The 15664-nt window shown below is 40.7% G+C and overlaps 2 protein-coding genes across 2 annotated transcripts in view; one reads left to right on the top strand and one right to left on the bottom strand.

Moving 5' to 3' along the window:
• Nucleotides 1-8763, top strand: part of LOC137268090 (uncharacterized) — a 47128-nt gene extending 38365 nt beyond the window's left edge. The window contains exons 27-35 of the mRNA XM_067802598.1: nucleotides 612-756; nucleotides 1672-1762; nucleotides 2582-2752; nucleotides 3033-3246; nucleotides 3407-3551; nucleotides 4216-4593; nucleotides 5238-5373; nucleotides 5578-5688; nucleotides 6357-8763. Coding sequence (XP_067658699.1) covers nucleotides 612-756; nucleotides 1672-1762; nucleotides 2582-2752; nucleotides 3033-3246; nucleotides 3407-3551; nucleotides 4216-4593; nucleotides 5238-5373; nucleotides 5578-5688; nucleotides 6357-6533 — 1568 coding nt within the window. The 3' untranslated portion in view covers nucleotides 6534-8763. The remainder of the gene's footprint in view (nucleotides 1-611; nucleotides 757-1671; nucleotides 1763-2581; nucleotides 2753-3032; nucleotides 3247-3406; nucleotides 3552-4215; nucleotides 4594-5237; nucleotides 5374-5577; nucleotides 5689-6356) is intronic.
• A 1838-nt stretch (nucleotides 8764-10601) lies between these two features.
• LOC137267789 (uncharacterized) lies at nucleotides 10602-12563 on the bottom strand. Its single transcript, XM_067802231.1, has one exon. The coding sequence runs from the start codon at nucleotides 12561-12563 to the stop codon at nucleotides 10602-10604; it is 1962 nt and encodes a 653-aa protein (XP_067658332.1).
• Nucleotides 12564-15664: the final 3101 nt, after the last annotated feature.

Below are 15664 nucleotides of genomic sequence, written 5' to 3'. Positions count from 1 at the left end.
CAGACAGTCCAGTGATCAACAACATGAGCATCGATCTGTGCAATTGGGAACCGATGACATGTGTCAACCAGGTCAGCTAGTCTGACCACCCGATCTCGTTAGTCGCCTCTTACGACAAGCATAGTCACCTTCTATGGCAAGCATGGGTTGCTGAAGGCCTATTCTACCCCGGAACCTTCACAGGTCTATGACGTCTTATAGACATGATGTTGTTTTGTGATAGACTTGATGTTATGGACATGATGTTGTAATGTTCTGTTATGCACTTTCTTTTAACTGTGGGTTTGCATGACTTTTGTTAATGTGACTTATAGGCATGACGTTGTAATGTTATAGACACATGATCTTATAGACAAGATGTTGTAATGTGATAGACATGATGTTATAGACATGATGTTGTAATGTTCTGTTATGCACTTTCTTTTAACTGTGGGTTTGCATGACTTTTGTTAATGTGACTGTGTCTGCAATTGTGTGATTGGGAGTACCTTTGTTTTGTTTGTGTGGCAGTTAATGCATGAAAGAATCTGATTCACAGAAGCATGTCTGTTAGGTCTGGACACATACTCTTTGTTCAGAAAACCTAAGACATTACTATGCTACTTTTGTAGTGACCCATGAGCACCGCAATACAGCCAAGAGCTTGGTGAAATGGACCAACCAACGCCTTCTCAGACAGAACCTTGTATATTGGAGGAGTCTCACCGTGAGAGCTCAGGTTACCAGACAGAAGAGGAACTCTAATCTCACTGCACGGTGAGTTGGCAACTCAGTCTGAAATACTAATTGTGATCTTGCGAAGCTCAGCTTGTCTGGCCTCAGTGTCTGGATGCACAGTCGAATCAGCTTTTCCTGGCTCAATCTTTATTGTTCTAAGTTCTGGTACTCCCAAGTCTGGATGGAACAACACAAAACACAACAAGTAGCTGGTGAACCTGGGGAGTTTGAAGTGACAATCCACTGAATGCTAGTATCTCAGCATGAGTGAAAATGGTTTTACGCCGCTTTTAGCAATATTCCAGCAATATCACAGTGGAGGACACCAGAAAAGGGCTTCACACATTGAACTCACATCGGGAATCAAACCTGAGTCTTCGGCATGATAAGCAAACGCTTTAACCACTAGGCTACTGACTGCCCCAGAAAAGCAAAGTAAAGGATGGCACATCAGATTGAGACATATAACAGACCATGTGTATTTGACACAATACATACTACACAAAAGAAGTTAATGCAATGCTCATTCTTTCATGAGCCATGAAAGGCGACTATGTTTGTTGTAAGAGGCGACCAAACGGGATCGGGTGGTCAGGCTTGCTGACTTGGTTGACACATGTCATCGGTTCCCTATTGCGCAGATCGATGCTCATGTTGTTGATCACTGGATTGTCTGATCCAGACTCGATTATATACAGACCACCCCCATATGGCTGGAATATTACTGAGAGTGGCGTAAAACTCTACTCACTCACTCACATACAGCATTACTATTATCTATAGTATCATTAAAGAATAAGGCATTCTTTAGAATTACTTGAGTCATATATATCACTGATCTGAGCCATGGTCATTAAACTGGTGTGTAGCAGGATCTATTATTCTACCCTGCACTGTATTATTAGTGTTGTAGCATGTCATCAGATCGTTGACTCTTCCTGTCCTCTATTTCAGGGTGTTCAGTGCATGGCAGGCATTCATCGCACACAGGAAGAACACACGCCAACTAATCCTCCAGTTTCAGGTGCGCTGCTTCACCAACCAGGTAAGTTCGACCCCCCTCACCTGCTGGACTGAACCCGTGATCAACTACTGCTGTAGTACAGAATGTAGATTGTACATTATTTCCTCCTTGTAGATACCACACAGTGTTTGCAAAACTGTAATATAGGTGGCCATGAGGACCTTCTGCTGCATGCAGACTTTAAAATCTACAGGCCCTGGATGAAATCTGCATGTCCACTTTGTTAAAGTCAAACCAATAAACACAAATTAGTCAGAGTTTCACACTGTTTCTACAAAATCAGCTAGTGAACCCTATGAGAGAAATGGTTTTATTTGTTAAAGAATGGTGTTGACATTCCTATGTGTAAAGCGATGAAATACCAGGAGGTGAAACCAAGTTATCATAACATAATGGATCATGGATGATTCACGAATGTTAATAATGAGACAAAATACAAGGGACAGATTCCAGTTAAAGAAAGGCAGATAATTTACTGAAGTCCCGGCAGGGCCTGCAGATATTTGAAACTGTCCGCCCGATGCAATTACATCTAGCGCTGGGCCTTTGGGTAGGCGATTAATTCGAATTCTCATACCACAGGGTAATACGGGCTAGAATAGCTTTGTAGCAATCCTGATTGTAAAAGGTTGCTCTATGTATTGGGTGGTCAGGACCTTGTTGATGGTGTTCCAGTATACCCAGAGGCCATGGATTGTCTCTCATCATATCAGTCACTGGATGTGCACACATGCACACACATACTCATGCATAATTAGTAATAGGCAGCAAAGTATTCTCTGATGATTCAGTTATGTTGGAATCAACGAAGAACTGCACTCAGATTGTCTCTTTGGTCAGGTGAAGCGATTGTTTGGCCAGTGGCGACAACAATACATGAGTCGCCTGCGAGAGAAGGCGGAGCACCAACAACTGGTACAAATGCAGGCCCTTCAACTGGCTCGTGTGTGGAGGAAGAAGGCCCAGACAAGTCGGGGCAAGAGGCTATACGCTCAACTCCTGGAGAACAAGGTCCACAAGCACACTCATTCTTAGTATCTGACACACAGATTATATTCCAAAACAGTTATTTGAAATAGAGAGACTGAGAAGACTGTTATCTGATAGGAGTTTCTTGATTGGTTTTCTTAATTGGACAATACAGAAACTTTATAATTGGGCTGCTTTTTGACGTCATAAGTCAGTAGTGTACTTTACTTCATGTATTGACCTTTGGAGAGAAACTACAAAAGTGTGATGAGTAATTCAATGATTTTGAATGATTCATGCTCACTCACTCGTTTCGTAACAGGTAAAGCAGTATTTCTCTGCATGGAAGACTGCCTACCAGCTGTGTTTGGAACGAGAAGAGGTGTTAGAGCGCCACCTGGTGGCCAGAGCAAAGCAGAAGCAGCGTGAGGCGTTTGAGACATGGCGGATGCAGAGACTGGCTGATCAGGCTGGCCGAATGTACAACATGAAGCTGAAGGTGGCTGTGCTGCAAGAATGGAGAGCTTGGACAAAGGGTGAGCTCCAGCACCCGATTCTCTCTATTCTCTCTCTCTCTCTCTCTCTCTCTCTCTAAGAGAGGTTTGGGCTGTGTATGTAAGTAATAAGTGGATTTGCATGTGTGTACCTGTTTTATTACACTGGTAATCACAAAACTATATATCTGTGTTGATTTAGGTGCACGAGAACGTCGGATCCGTGGTCTAGCACTGCAGAAGGCATTGCAGGAACGTGTGCTGACAGTGTACTATAAGTACTGGGTGGAGCTCACCCGTGTCCGGCAGATGGTGCAGAGTCACAGCCATCTCAAACTACAGCTCAAGTGAGTGTGTGTCCTGCTACAGCTGTGTGTGAGCTGACCGTGTACAATCACTAGGCAAGGCTAAGCTTCTGATAACCAGACCTTTGTGTGAGTGTCAGTGAGCACAGCTTCTACTGTCTGTCTGGGTGTCTGTCTGTGTGCAGTGTACTACAGGTCAGGTATAGCGCATTAGAAGAATAGTCATCGCCAACTGAACCTTACAAATGTGTTACTCTCTTTTGTGGATGAGAATGTCAAGAGTTAGTGGGTGTGAGATCATGTCAATAAGTTTCTAGGCATAATCCCTCTTCCTCTGTAAGTAATACGACAAATGACAGATATGTTTGCTCCTTTAGAACATGTTGGGACATTGGTGGTTCTGGGTATTGTACATAGCTCTGCAGTGTTGTGTCCCTTAGCAATGAAAATTATACTGGTCTATACTGGTTTGAATCCCAGAATGACACTTATCATATGGTTTGATAGCACCATCGCTTCACCCTTTGGCCTAAGCTCATCTACTTGGGATAGGTCCGCCTTTATCTTTAATCATTTTTAATGGGATTGTTGTTATTAATTTTCTGATACGTGACCTTGGTCTCACTGACAACTTCAAGAAACTAATACTTCTCTCTTTCATCACCCATTGATGCCATTCAGTCTTATTCTGTGTCTTATTCTGCAGAATTGTCCAGGCCTGGCACTTGTACACCCAGCGACAGCGCACCCTCGTCCATCTGCACAGCTTCCTCGCCAACAAAGTGAACCATCGCATCACCCAGTCAGCCTTCCTCACTATGAGATGTCGCATGGACTACTGCCAGGGGCTGACTGACATGGCGGCCAGTCTTCGGGACAGTCGGGACCAGAGACTGATGCGTGACGCTCTCCGAATGTGGCAGACCAGACTGGACAACAAGATGGCCGCCCAGTGCTACGGCAAGTTACTTGTTGTTCGCACAGTGCGGAAATGGCGGAGGTTCGTACAACAACGGAAAGAGGAGCGGAGGATCGAAAGGGAGAAGATGGAGATGGCAGCCAAGCACTACAACAAGAAGCTGTGGTGAGGGAAACACAGCATTATAACCTGCTGCCTTCAATTCCATGGACAGGGGCTGTATCACTATCAGGAAATAACAAATTGATATCTTCCCTACCCTTAGATGTGTCATTAAAGTAAATATACCCTACCATTAGGTGTTAAAACTTATCTGGAGCAGACAGCTTCACTTCAGTCCTAGACGTCCATGACAGAGTGTTGGTTGATATCAGTGTGGCCATGAGGAGCATAAATACAGTTAACTGAACTTTGGACATGTTATCTAACGTCCATGAAATCTACAACAGAAAATCAGGCAATTTCAATGAGAAAGGGTTTGTCTTTTAACAAGTATTGTGTAAATTCAAAAACCTTGCAGACACATTGGCCAAACTTGGTACTGACTATCCTGTAGATTTTACTGTTATCATATGACATATATTAGCTGATCTCTACACACAACAAAATGAAACTTTGTTCTGGCTTTGGATTAGTGGCTTATGTCACAGATTGTTGAGGTTTCTGAGTGCTTTCTATCCTGGAAGTGTTATTTATTTATCAAAACTGTTGTAAGTGTAGAATTAATGGTCATTAAGACAGTGAGCAGTTTTGTGCTTGTAAATATTCGGATACTATGGATGACACTATGTGGCTTGTTGTAACTGTAGTCGGATGGCACTGAGAGGGCTGCACAACGAGCTGCATGTGAAGCACCAGCAGCAACGACGACAGGACAGGTTGGTCGAAAAGTACGCCAGGCAGTGGAAAAGACAGACAGACCTGGCTTATACTGCGAGATGTGTGGTGAGTAGTTGCTATAGTTATACCTTGTGCGCATTGCCAGATTTGAGGTCAGTTGATACCATGCTTATACGGAAAGATACATGGTATTAGTGTCCCATGGAATCAATGTCCAGGAGAGACCAATGCAGTCCTTGATTGTATGGTCAGTGTACACAAGACATCATGGGTTTTAGACTCACTTCACTGTACGTTTGTGTGTTTTAGGAAAAGGAGCGTTTATACAGTCGGATGTGGAACGTGTGGCGTGTAGCTTTCAGTTGCAGGAGAGCTGCTGACCACATTGGAACATTTGACAAGCGCCACCTCATGTCACAGGTAAAATAATCTTTCTTCCAATAAAACATCTATGCTTTATGTTCCTGCCTTTGAAACAGGAGATCCCAACATGCAATATTGTTTGTAAGGCTTTTAATGAGTGAGTGAGTGAGTTTAGTTTTACGCCGCACTCAGCAATATTCCAGCTATATGGCGGCGGTCTGTGAATAATCGAGTCTGGACCAGACAATCCAGTGATCAACAACATGACATGTGTCAACCAAGTCAGCGAGCCTGACCACCCGATCCTGTTAGTCGCCTCTTACAACAAGCATAGTCGCATTTTAATGAACTCAATCAAGTGCATATACATTAAGATTAAGGCAGTAAGGCACAAGTGAACTCAAGGCTTAAAATTGTCCTCATGCTGCTTTTATGTATGCAGAGCCTGCCCTAAAAAACATCTCAAACGATCAAGTTTGTCAACCAGGGCCACAACAGTAGTTAAATAATCATGTTCCTAATACTAAAGATTTCAAAGTCCTTGGACTAACTGTATATTTTAGTAAGTCATATTTGTGTGTATTTGTGTCTAAAGGATCATTGAAGTATTGGGGTATGAGTTTCAGTGATAATGTGTGAAGGATGTGATAGTATTTAATATATTGTAGTTGAAATTCCCCAGTTACCTCAGGGCCTAACACTTGACACGAATAACTGACCCACAGGTTTTCTCAGCATGGAGGAGGTTGACAGTGAAGAAGCCATCTATACAAAGGTCATCATCAATCCCAGTGGCAACATCCATGTTGCTGCACTCAGCACCAAATGACACTGGTCACATGACCCGGTCATCTCTTATCCCTAGTCTACAGTCCAGACAGATCTACACAAACAGGAAGTGAGGTGGCCACCAGCCTCAAGGTCATCCTGATACCAGCCACACCCAGATGTCTGACAGAAGACATATCTTCTGTTTAAATTATCTCACCTCACTCTTAGTGAAACGACACGACCTCATGGATTACTGGCTGAAACAGGAGCTTTTGGTGTCAAGATCTGGTGTCTGGTCATTTGATCATTGCATACATATCCAGCTCAGGAGAACCCTTTTGTCACGCTGGCCGAGTTACACCACTGATAGAACTCGTACCGCAGGATTTGATTAATTCATTGCTCCAAATACTCTATATGTGGAGTAGTTGGATATTTTTAGACGAGTTAACTATAGGTCATTATGGTGCCGAAGTTGATTGTAAAGCATTTCTGTGATAAGGGTGCTATGATATTTCAGATGTTGTTTTAACATCTTGTACTGTATTTACATCTTGTAGAGGAATTTGTTATGTGTTATCTCTTCCGTTTGTCTATTTATTGTGTATTAGTAGTAATTATTATGATTGAAGGGTAAGATGAATTGTCTGAAAATGTGATGAATGTGATATTGCTGGATCTAATACATCAATATTGTTTATGAAAATGGCAATTAGTCACAAGGAAATATTTGCCACACTGTTCATCGTAATTTATTCAAAAGTCTGTTACTAGAATGAGATATGTGTGTTGCCTGCATCACTATGTTTGTGAAAGGTTCTAGTGGCTTTTTGTTCACAGTAAATCTGTAGGTTTGCTGCAGCAAGATAGACAGTATCCAAGATATTAAGCAACCTAGGAATATTTTTTTATTTTGTATAAAATCTATATTTCTGCTTATGTTCAGGTATTTGTACTTTGTGATACTGAGACTATTCATTGCAGTAATCTGAAACTAAGTATTGAAATGTCTTTCTTTTTATTGGTGCAGTATTAGTGAAGTACAGATTAGCAGTGAAATAAGCAGTATTTATTACCATGAACTAGAGATTTTGTGATTCTGATGTAAGTTGTACCGTGTGAGGACTGTTTGGTGAAGAGTTGTAGCCTGTCAGATCTTGTTAAATCCAAAGGAGTTCACTAGTTATTTTAAAATCAAAATCACAAGTGCCATTCAGATTTTCATGTGTGATATGTTTGTGTACATATATAGTTTATAGCACAACATGACAGTTGAACTTTTGTTGAAGTTGTTGGTAAATTATACAATTACACAAACAAGTGACTGGAAGTGGTCAGGTTTACGTCAGTTCTACATTTCACAATTACTTCACCACCTGCACACTTAGCAACCAATATGGGTTGACTGCTCTATGTTTACTTACATGTGTATGAAATATAAACACATGTTTTGTTGTCTGACCAGTCTCTATAACATTATAGCACCCATGATTAGTTATTTTGCCATCTGTCTCAACCAGGAGTGAGTAGTGAGCGAGTGAGTTTAGTTTTACGCCATACTCAGCCTTATGCCAGCTACATGGCAGCGGTATGCAAATAATCCAGTCTGGATCAGACAATCCAGTAATCAACACCATGAACATCGATCTGTGCATTGTTCAGCAATGTGAGTTAAACACCTGAGATCCCTTAGTGGGGTTATTGCGATAACCATCTCTTTAACAGTGGTTCAGCAACTTACAACACAGAATCTTCCTAAACATGCAGTATGTCAAACACAAAGGAGTTTGTCACAGGTTGTGGTGGCTATCTGCTTCTGATTGCTTTCTGTTTTAGCATGATGGCAGGATAGCCTTGTGCATTGTCTCATCACACTGCAGACCCAGGTTTGATTCCCCACATTGGTTCAGTATGTGAAGTCTGTTTCTGGAATCCTTTGCTGTGATATTGTTGTAACATTGTCAAAAGCAGCGTAAAACTAAACTCACTATGTTTTAGCTTAATACAGAGCCATTTATGTTGTGAGTGTCTGGGATGTACAATATTTCTATGTGCAACATTGTCAATTGTGCATTTGTAATGTGTATTTTCAACATCTACTCAAACATGACGTTACATAGTTTTTATCATAAGCACTCTCCGCCCTGTTGGGCTTTCCATGAGTAAGAAATAAATATTTTGCTGATGGTTCCTTCCAAAGATCTTCTACATGTGCAGCAATTCTGTGTTTCTGTTTCACTGCGTGTCCCAAGACATTGTTGATAATCCGTCACTCTGTGATAGCGTCCTTTGTGCCAAACATGAGCTGTCTCTCACTTGTTTTATACATTCATCTGTGTTGAATAAATAGATACTCATCAAGCATTTCTGTCATTACAACTTGCCAAGAAAAAGTCTTTTTGTTCCAACTGGAAATGATCACACATTCTGAACACTTATTTGTTCTGCTCATTTTGATTCTAGATTCATTTGTAATCAGTGTTTCTGACACTGTAAATCATTTTCTGATTATATTCATTGATTGTTGGCTATAAATGGAGTCCATACAAAAAAGGGAGTTCTTGAGTTGTATACTGTTTATGGCTTATTATCAGTTACATATTAGTCTAAAAAGTCAACTATGTCTCATGGACACCCAAAACCTTGTGACCAGTGGCGACACTGCTCAACAACTGTTGGAAATAGAAGACATTTTCTTTCATATTTGAATCTAAAGTTTATGTACTTAATATGTGAAAGTGTAAAATATCTGTTAAATTAAATTTGATCTTATTACAGTTTCAGTGGTTGCGAAATAGGTAGCATAAAACAAGGACTTTATTCAGGAGAGATTGGTGCAGATTTTTTTAAAGTCCAAAATGGCTTATTTAGAACAGATCATAGCTTTATGCAAATTAGTGTGCAGTGATATTGTATTTCAGAGGACACCTTTTTAAATACTTATTTAGAAATGAGACTTAGCTTCATTATAAACTGTATCTGACATAAAATATAATAACTTTCATTCTAAATCTGTTAGGGATGTAGTTACCATGGAGGCTCACTGTAACTATAGAAAGAAAAAGATTGGAAGGATCCTATCAAAAGCAAAACCAGAGATATCAGCTAATATATGATAATCCCTTAGGGTAATTTAAATTGGGATGTGCACAGCATGTCACAAGAATCTGCAAATAGTATGCAGTCCTTCGGGTGGTCATGCCATCTATAGTTTTTGATGCATTTAATATGATGCTTTTCTGTGGTAATCAGGTATCACACTCCTTTACATATCTCAACATAAACCTTATGGCAGATGTTAATCAATCGATGAGACAAGTATAACTGTTACATATGAAAAAGCACCAAATATCTTTGAGATGACCCATTTTGCCAGTAGGCAGGACATGCATTTCATGCTAAGTGAGTCAATGGTCCGTCGTTATACCTGGCTGAGTGACCTAATCAGCAGATACTCATTTTTCTTCTAGGTTTTCCCCATTTTTATGAGTAAACCTGCCTTTTTGGATATCCTTCAGCTGAATGCCTAGTTAGGTCAAAGCGGGTTATTTCAACATATACTATTTGATACAGAGTAACAGCCTTGAAACCTTTTCTCTATTTCCGACAGTACTTTAGTTGCTATTCTTGCAATGCATGAGGTAGATGACTGGCATTCAGCTGACAAAGATATCCTGTTGAAACATAGAGAAAATAATGAAATTTAAAATAATTTAATACAAGTCGCCAACAATGAACACTTCAAAGAAACTGATATGAACATAAATGGATCTGAAAATAACCTGGCTGTTCTCAAAAGCCAATGAATTTAGATCAAGTACCTAATTCAGTGGAACATTAATAACAGTGGGATTGAATATGTTAATTCAGTAACAGATTTCGAGATCAAGTAACAGAATTTGATATCACCTCTATCTCAATAATAGAGAACCTGTTCATGCCATGCACAGACACAGAGGCAAAACTAATCAGATGGTTTGGGAGAACAGAAAAATTCAAACTCTCGTTTACAGGAGATATATCAACTATGTCTAATAGCATTTGCATCCATAACATCTAATCAACTATGGTATTAAAGATCTTCTCATTGCTTGAAGGATACTTTCAAGTAACATCAGATCGATTACATAAGTGTTGAATACAGGATCTCCTTGGTGAATTGTCTAAATGGAAAGTTCATTAAAGAACATGTACACAACTCAGTTGATCCTTTGCTGCTGGAAGTAGAAAAAAGTGTCCTTGATTATATCATTCCTCTGTTTGCCTCGTAAAAGGTCTTCCTGGAGATGGTAGAAGTTGGAAGGTTGTCGCCCTTCACTGAAATCAACAGCATTAATATTGATGTTTGGGAAGTTGTTGTGCATCCAGTTGAGGAACCTTGGTGTTGGGAAATCAGTTTTCTTTAGGAGGGCTTCCATGAAGTACATATCCTTACTCTGGAAAATGTTGACTGGGATGGTGTAGGACTTTGATATCTGTGTTATGTTTTCATTCTCTTGTATCAGATGATCAATGTACCAGGAGATCATATGACGAGGTTTTAGAGTGTGGACGTTTGTTGAGATCTGATACTTCTCTGCAGCTTTGTTGCAGACATTTGGTGCCAGTTTTGCAGATTTGGCACCATGCTGATAAGGATTATTAACACTGATGTCCCCTGAATTTGCTCTAAGCATTCTCTTGGCAGGTTTGGTTGTTTCTCTTATACATTCAGGATTAGGTGTCATTCTCCTCTGGGAGATTGTGCCCTGGACGACTGGCTGGTTCATCCTGGGGGACATATCAAGTGGTGCCGATTGCTGAGCAGGACCATACATGTGTGTCAGTGGAACTTGGGCCCTCTGTGAATCTGCTGGTATCATTCTTTCTCCTTCAGGAGTTGCATTCCAGTTCCGGTCTAGAACCTGATCCTGATTATACATCAGTCTAGTTGGAGGCACAGTAGGCACATTGTTTATCAACCATCGTATGTGTTCTGGTTCAAGATGTCTTGATCTGTCTTGTCCATAGAAAGGAGGGGGTTCTTGAACATTTTCGTAACCTGGTACAGGAACCTGGAAAAAGTTGCCCTGACTTTCACTTGGCATTGAGACTCTTCTGCCTCCAACATCAGGTGTAGAGCTAGCCAATGGACATCCAAAGGATGTGTCTGTACCTGGCTGGCTCCAGGCTGAATGAGCTGATTTAGCAAGAGAGCCTGATATTTGAAGCCGAGCCTGATCAAGGGTGTGGTGTTGCAATGCTGACATTTGCTGAGACATAGTCTGTCCAAGAGAATCAATGCCTTGAGTTGAATCATAGGCACAGTTGTTTACAGGAGCAAACAATGTATCTGTGACAGATTGCTGGGAACACCTGTTCTGCTGCTGGTGAAACATGTCATGGCCTTGAGCATAGCGATAAGGATTCGGATGACCAAGAGACTTCATTTCTGGAACTGTCCTTTGATTCCTCATGTTCAGAGAATGATTTGCATTGTTATCAAAAGCCATATGAGTAGACTCAAAGGATAATGATGTGATAAATTCATTGGCACCTGATGTTGACTTTACTCCAGGGTCTGAAAGTTTGAAAGAGGTGACTGAGTGACCAGGGCCACCAGTATGGATGGAGTTGTCCTGTGTCAGAGGCCTTTCTTTGTAGACTGCCTTGGCGTTTTCAGGGTTTGATGCCTCAAATGAAGATTCAGAAGTTGAAGGATCACTATTCTGCAGACTGATTTTATCAATACTTTCTTCAGGTCCATTAGTAAAATATGTCTCATTTTGTGTAGCGTTACCATTTGTACTCGAATTGCTCCCTGATATTCCTGGATACTTTGTAGCACAAGGATTCATCATGATAACTCCTGTGTTTCTGCCTTCAGTTGACATATTGTTGTTGTTACAGTTCAGCGGTCTCTCTTTGGTTTGTTCATTTTCAAAACTGTTGTTGACATGTTGAGGTCCCATTTGTGATGATTCTTGGGTGTTCACTGAAACACTTTTGCTGTTGCAATCCTCAACTTCTACTTTGATTCTGACATCGCCAATGCCTTTACCTGGCTCTTGACACTTGTCTCTCATAGCTTCACCCTCCGCCCCAGATGTCTTGCACAGTAACAGGAGGTTGCGGCAGTTTTCCATTTCAAGTGGTGAATTCTGAAACATACCAGCTGCCATTACATCTACAAATAAATATGCTCAAGAAAATCTAATCGAATTATTTGGACTTATGTCCATAATCTCATTTCCTTGTCAACAAGAATAAAGGCTGTTGGGATTTGTGGTCAACTTTTCCAGCAACATCCATTTAATGTTTAAATTTTCTCTCAGCAATATTCCAGTGAGTGACATATAGGTGACTGTGTATGCAGCAATTTAAATAAGAAACGTTTCTAAGACGTAACAGTCTATGAAACTACGGGTAATCTAAGCTTACATATGAATTATGTTACAACTGGATATTTATCGTACCCCGAGTATACATTTTCCTTGTAAACTGATCCGGAATAAGCCGTCATCTTTTTCAAACGGCCTCATAAATGGCCGAACTAAACATATCTATCTGAAACGGTGCAAAATTGCTTAGATGTGGACATGCTAAAGCGGTAAAGAGGACTGTATTCTCTTGACAATATCTATTCTCCCACTTTCCGCCCACGAATACGATGACGTTATAGTCAATGTTATGTAAATCCAGGGAGCCTATATAGAGTGTTATAGAGTATCCCTGGTAAATCTAAATCTGATTGTCAAAACAACCTTACTGGATGTATTTTCTAAAGGAACGAAAATACATCTCTTGAATTGCTTTACATGGAAAGATTTATATAACGTTGGGTTATGCTAGTATTCGTTTGAAAATAGGGGCTAGCGTTGCAGCCTAGTTTCCCTTTTCATTGATCCTTTTGTTATCATGTATGAAATGAAATACGGTGCGATCCCATAACCAAAATGCCAACATGCAGTCTCTTCATAAATCTATTTGTTTGTAGACTGATTCAAATCATGAAGAATTATCAAATGAATTCTCGTACCGTCATAGACGTTTCAACGCTGGTGTTGCCGTCTGCACTGATGAATTATGGGAAATATTTAGCCGGATGCAGACCGCTAAATAATTATTTTGACATTGCTAGATATGCGAACGTTTTATGTACTTGGCATGTGAGTACAGTTCTGGCATTAAACGAATATTTTCATGCTGCTTAAAAATTCACAAACAGATATGTTTTGGTTCATAGTATCATGCTATTTTCTTATTTTATTTTCTTCTTTCTTCGTTACGTACTTGGTAGTATCGCAAGTTTCCCTGTTGGTGTTTTGCATCTTTATCGGTCATTATGACAGATATATATTTACTAATTCTTTGTAAAGAGATAATTGCATTAAAATTCATAGAAATAAAAATGAAACGACTGGTATTGGAAAATGTGCATTTCTTTAAGTACCATGCTAGTCACAGCTGTTAACCTAAAAGTACAGTTGCCTTATTGAGTCCAACGGTTTCCTCAACCAACAACAGGAATCGCTTATGTCATATGAAAAAGATCCTGAGGGTTGTTGTTTTTTTAACGCCAAACAATCTCCAACATAACGTTTTTAATCCTATTTGGGGAGTTGCTAAACTGTTCCATTACCAGATATGAATGCGTGATTTATGTAACAATATATTCGCATAATTTCCATAGATTGTTACACATAGCTTTTGTATAGGGTAAGTACGAAAACAGAACCAAATTCCACTCTTCAAAAGAGTAACATATTTTTCAAACACAAAACAATCCGAAATGTGAATTTGGAAACAGTTTACTTGCAATCTGGTAGGATTACACAAAAACGCGAATTTTAAGTATGGGCACCATGACTTCACCACCAGTCTGACCGTCACACAATTCTCGGTTAATAATTGTGATTGTTTGAACCTCCATACCAGAACCTGTTGTAACCATCCGTAACTCGGATAACGTTTGCTCCTCATACTGGCAGCCAAGCGTCGAATTCTTATTCTTTGGGGACTGCATGAGTCAATTTTGCAGATTTTAAAAGTTTTTTGGTATCCGACTCGAACATGGTCTCCACGAGAGTTTTGAAGAAGAGTGAGTGAGTTAAGTTTTACGCCGCACTCAACAATATTCCAGCTATATGTCAATAATCGAGTCTGGGCCAGACAATCCAGTGATCAACAGCATGAGCATCGATCTGAACAGATGGCAAACGATGACAAGTGTCAACCAAGTCAGCGACCACCCGATCCCGTTAGTCGCCTCTTACGACAAGCATAGTCACCTTTTATGGCAAGCATGGGTTGCCGAAGGCCTATCCTACCCCGGACCTTCAGGGGTCGATTTTCGAAGCTGTTCGACTGGGTTCATCTCGGGGCCCTTCTGTAAATGGGCTACGACGTCTGTAGAACAGATCTTGCCCTGCCATCCAATCATAATCGGGCGTCTTGTAAGCGGATGGTAATCAAAATGTGGCACGACTGCGGTGTCCAGAAGTTCCTGTTGTAACGAAGACGTTGAGTATCCCAGGTACTGTAATGCGCATATAGTTGTCATACTAATCCCCAGACCATCACTTAGTCAATCCCAAAGGGTTTAGCTCCATGGAGTTTCACCAAAGTGACCTGCCTGAGACCAGCAGTTTGCAGAATCCTTCTGGTGATACTAGTCAGTGGGGGAATGAATGTAATTTGTAATTTTACGCCGCCTTGAGCTACATGTTGTATATGCCAGCACTAACACAGAGGGGAACATCAAAAATGGGCTTCACGTTGTGTGGGGAATCGAAGCCTGGTCTTCGGCATGGATGATACTAGTGGAGAGCCGCTGTCTCCAATGCCGGCGCAGAGTCGGCGTGAGTCATTTAACTGCGTCTTGCATGCCAGTCATCACGGTCTTTAAGCAATGTCCACGTGGTACAGGTTCGACAACATCATTGATTATTGATATGCAAATGTTATGAAGGTGAGCACCACGTGCAATACGTGCATGTACTTGCCAGCACGCAAATATTCAGCAACTTAATAGTCACATAACCAGGAAAGTCAATTGATTACGTTGTCGGAAAGCAAATATGGCTCCTCCTCAATTGACAATTGCTCAAAGATGGCAAGTTATTGGTATGTGGAATGCTGGTATATGTGAATGAGGGATGTTGTCAGAGAGCTACAAAGGGGAAGTGATTTTCAAGGGAGATAACAACCCTGATTGAACTGGGCTTTCTCCATCAGCAAACTAACGACCTTTAGGTTGTCAGAGTTCAGGGAGACCATTCGT

Source organism: Haliotis asinina, chromosome 16 (assembly GCF_037392515.1).
Source record: "Haliotis asinina isolate JCU_RB_2024 chromosome 16, JCU_Hal_asi_v2, whole genome shotgun sequence".
Taxonomy (NCBI): Eukaryota; Metazoa; Mollusca; class Gastropoda; order Lepetellida; family Haliotidae; genus Haliotis; species Haliotis asinina.
The sequence above is the reverse complement of the archived record's forward strand: the minus strand, read 5'-3'. Positions and strand labels throughout refer to the sequence as shown.

Coding starts and splice junctions, on each gene's coding strand:
- LOC137267789 (XM_067802231.1), bottom strand. CDS start 12,563: ATGGCAGCTGGTATGTTTCAGAATTCACCACTTGAAATGGAAAACTGC.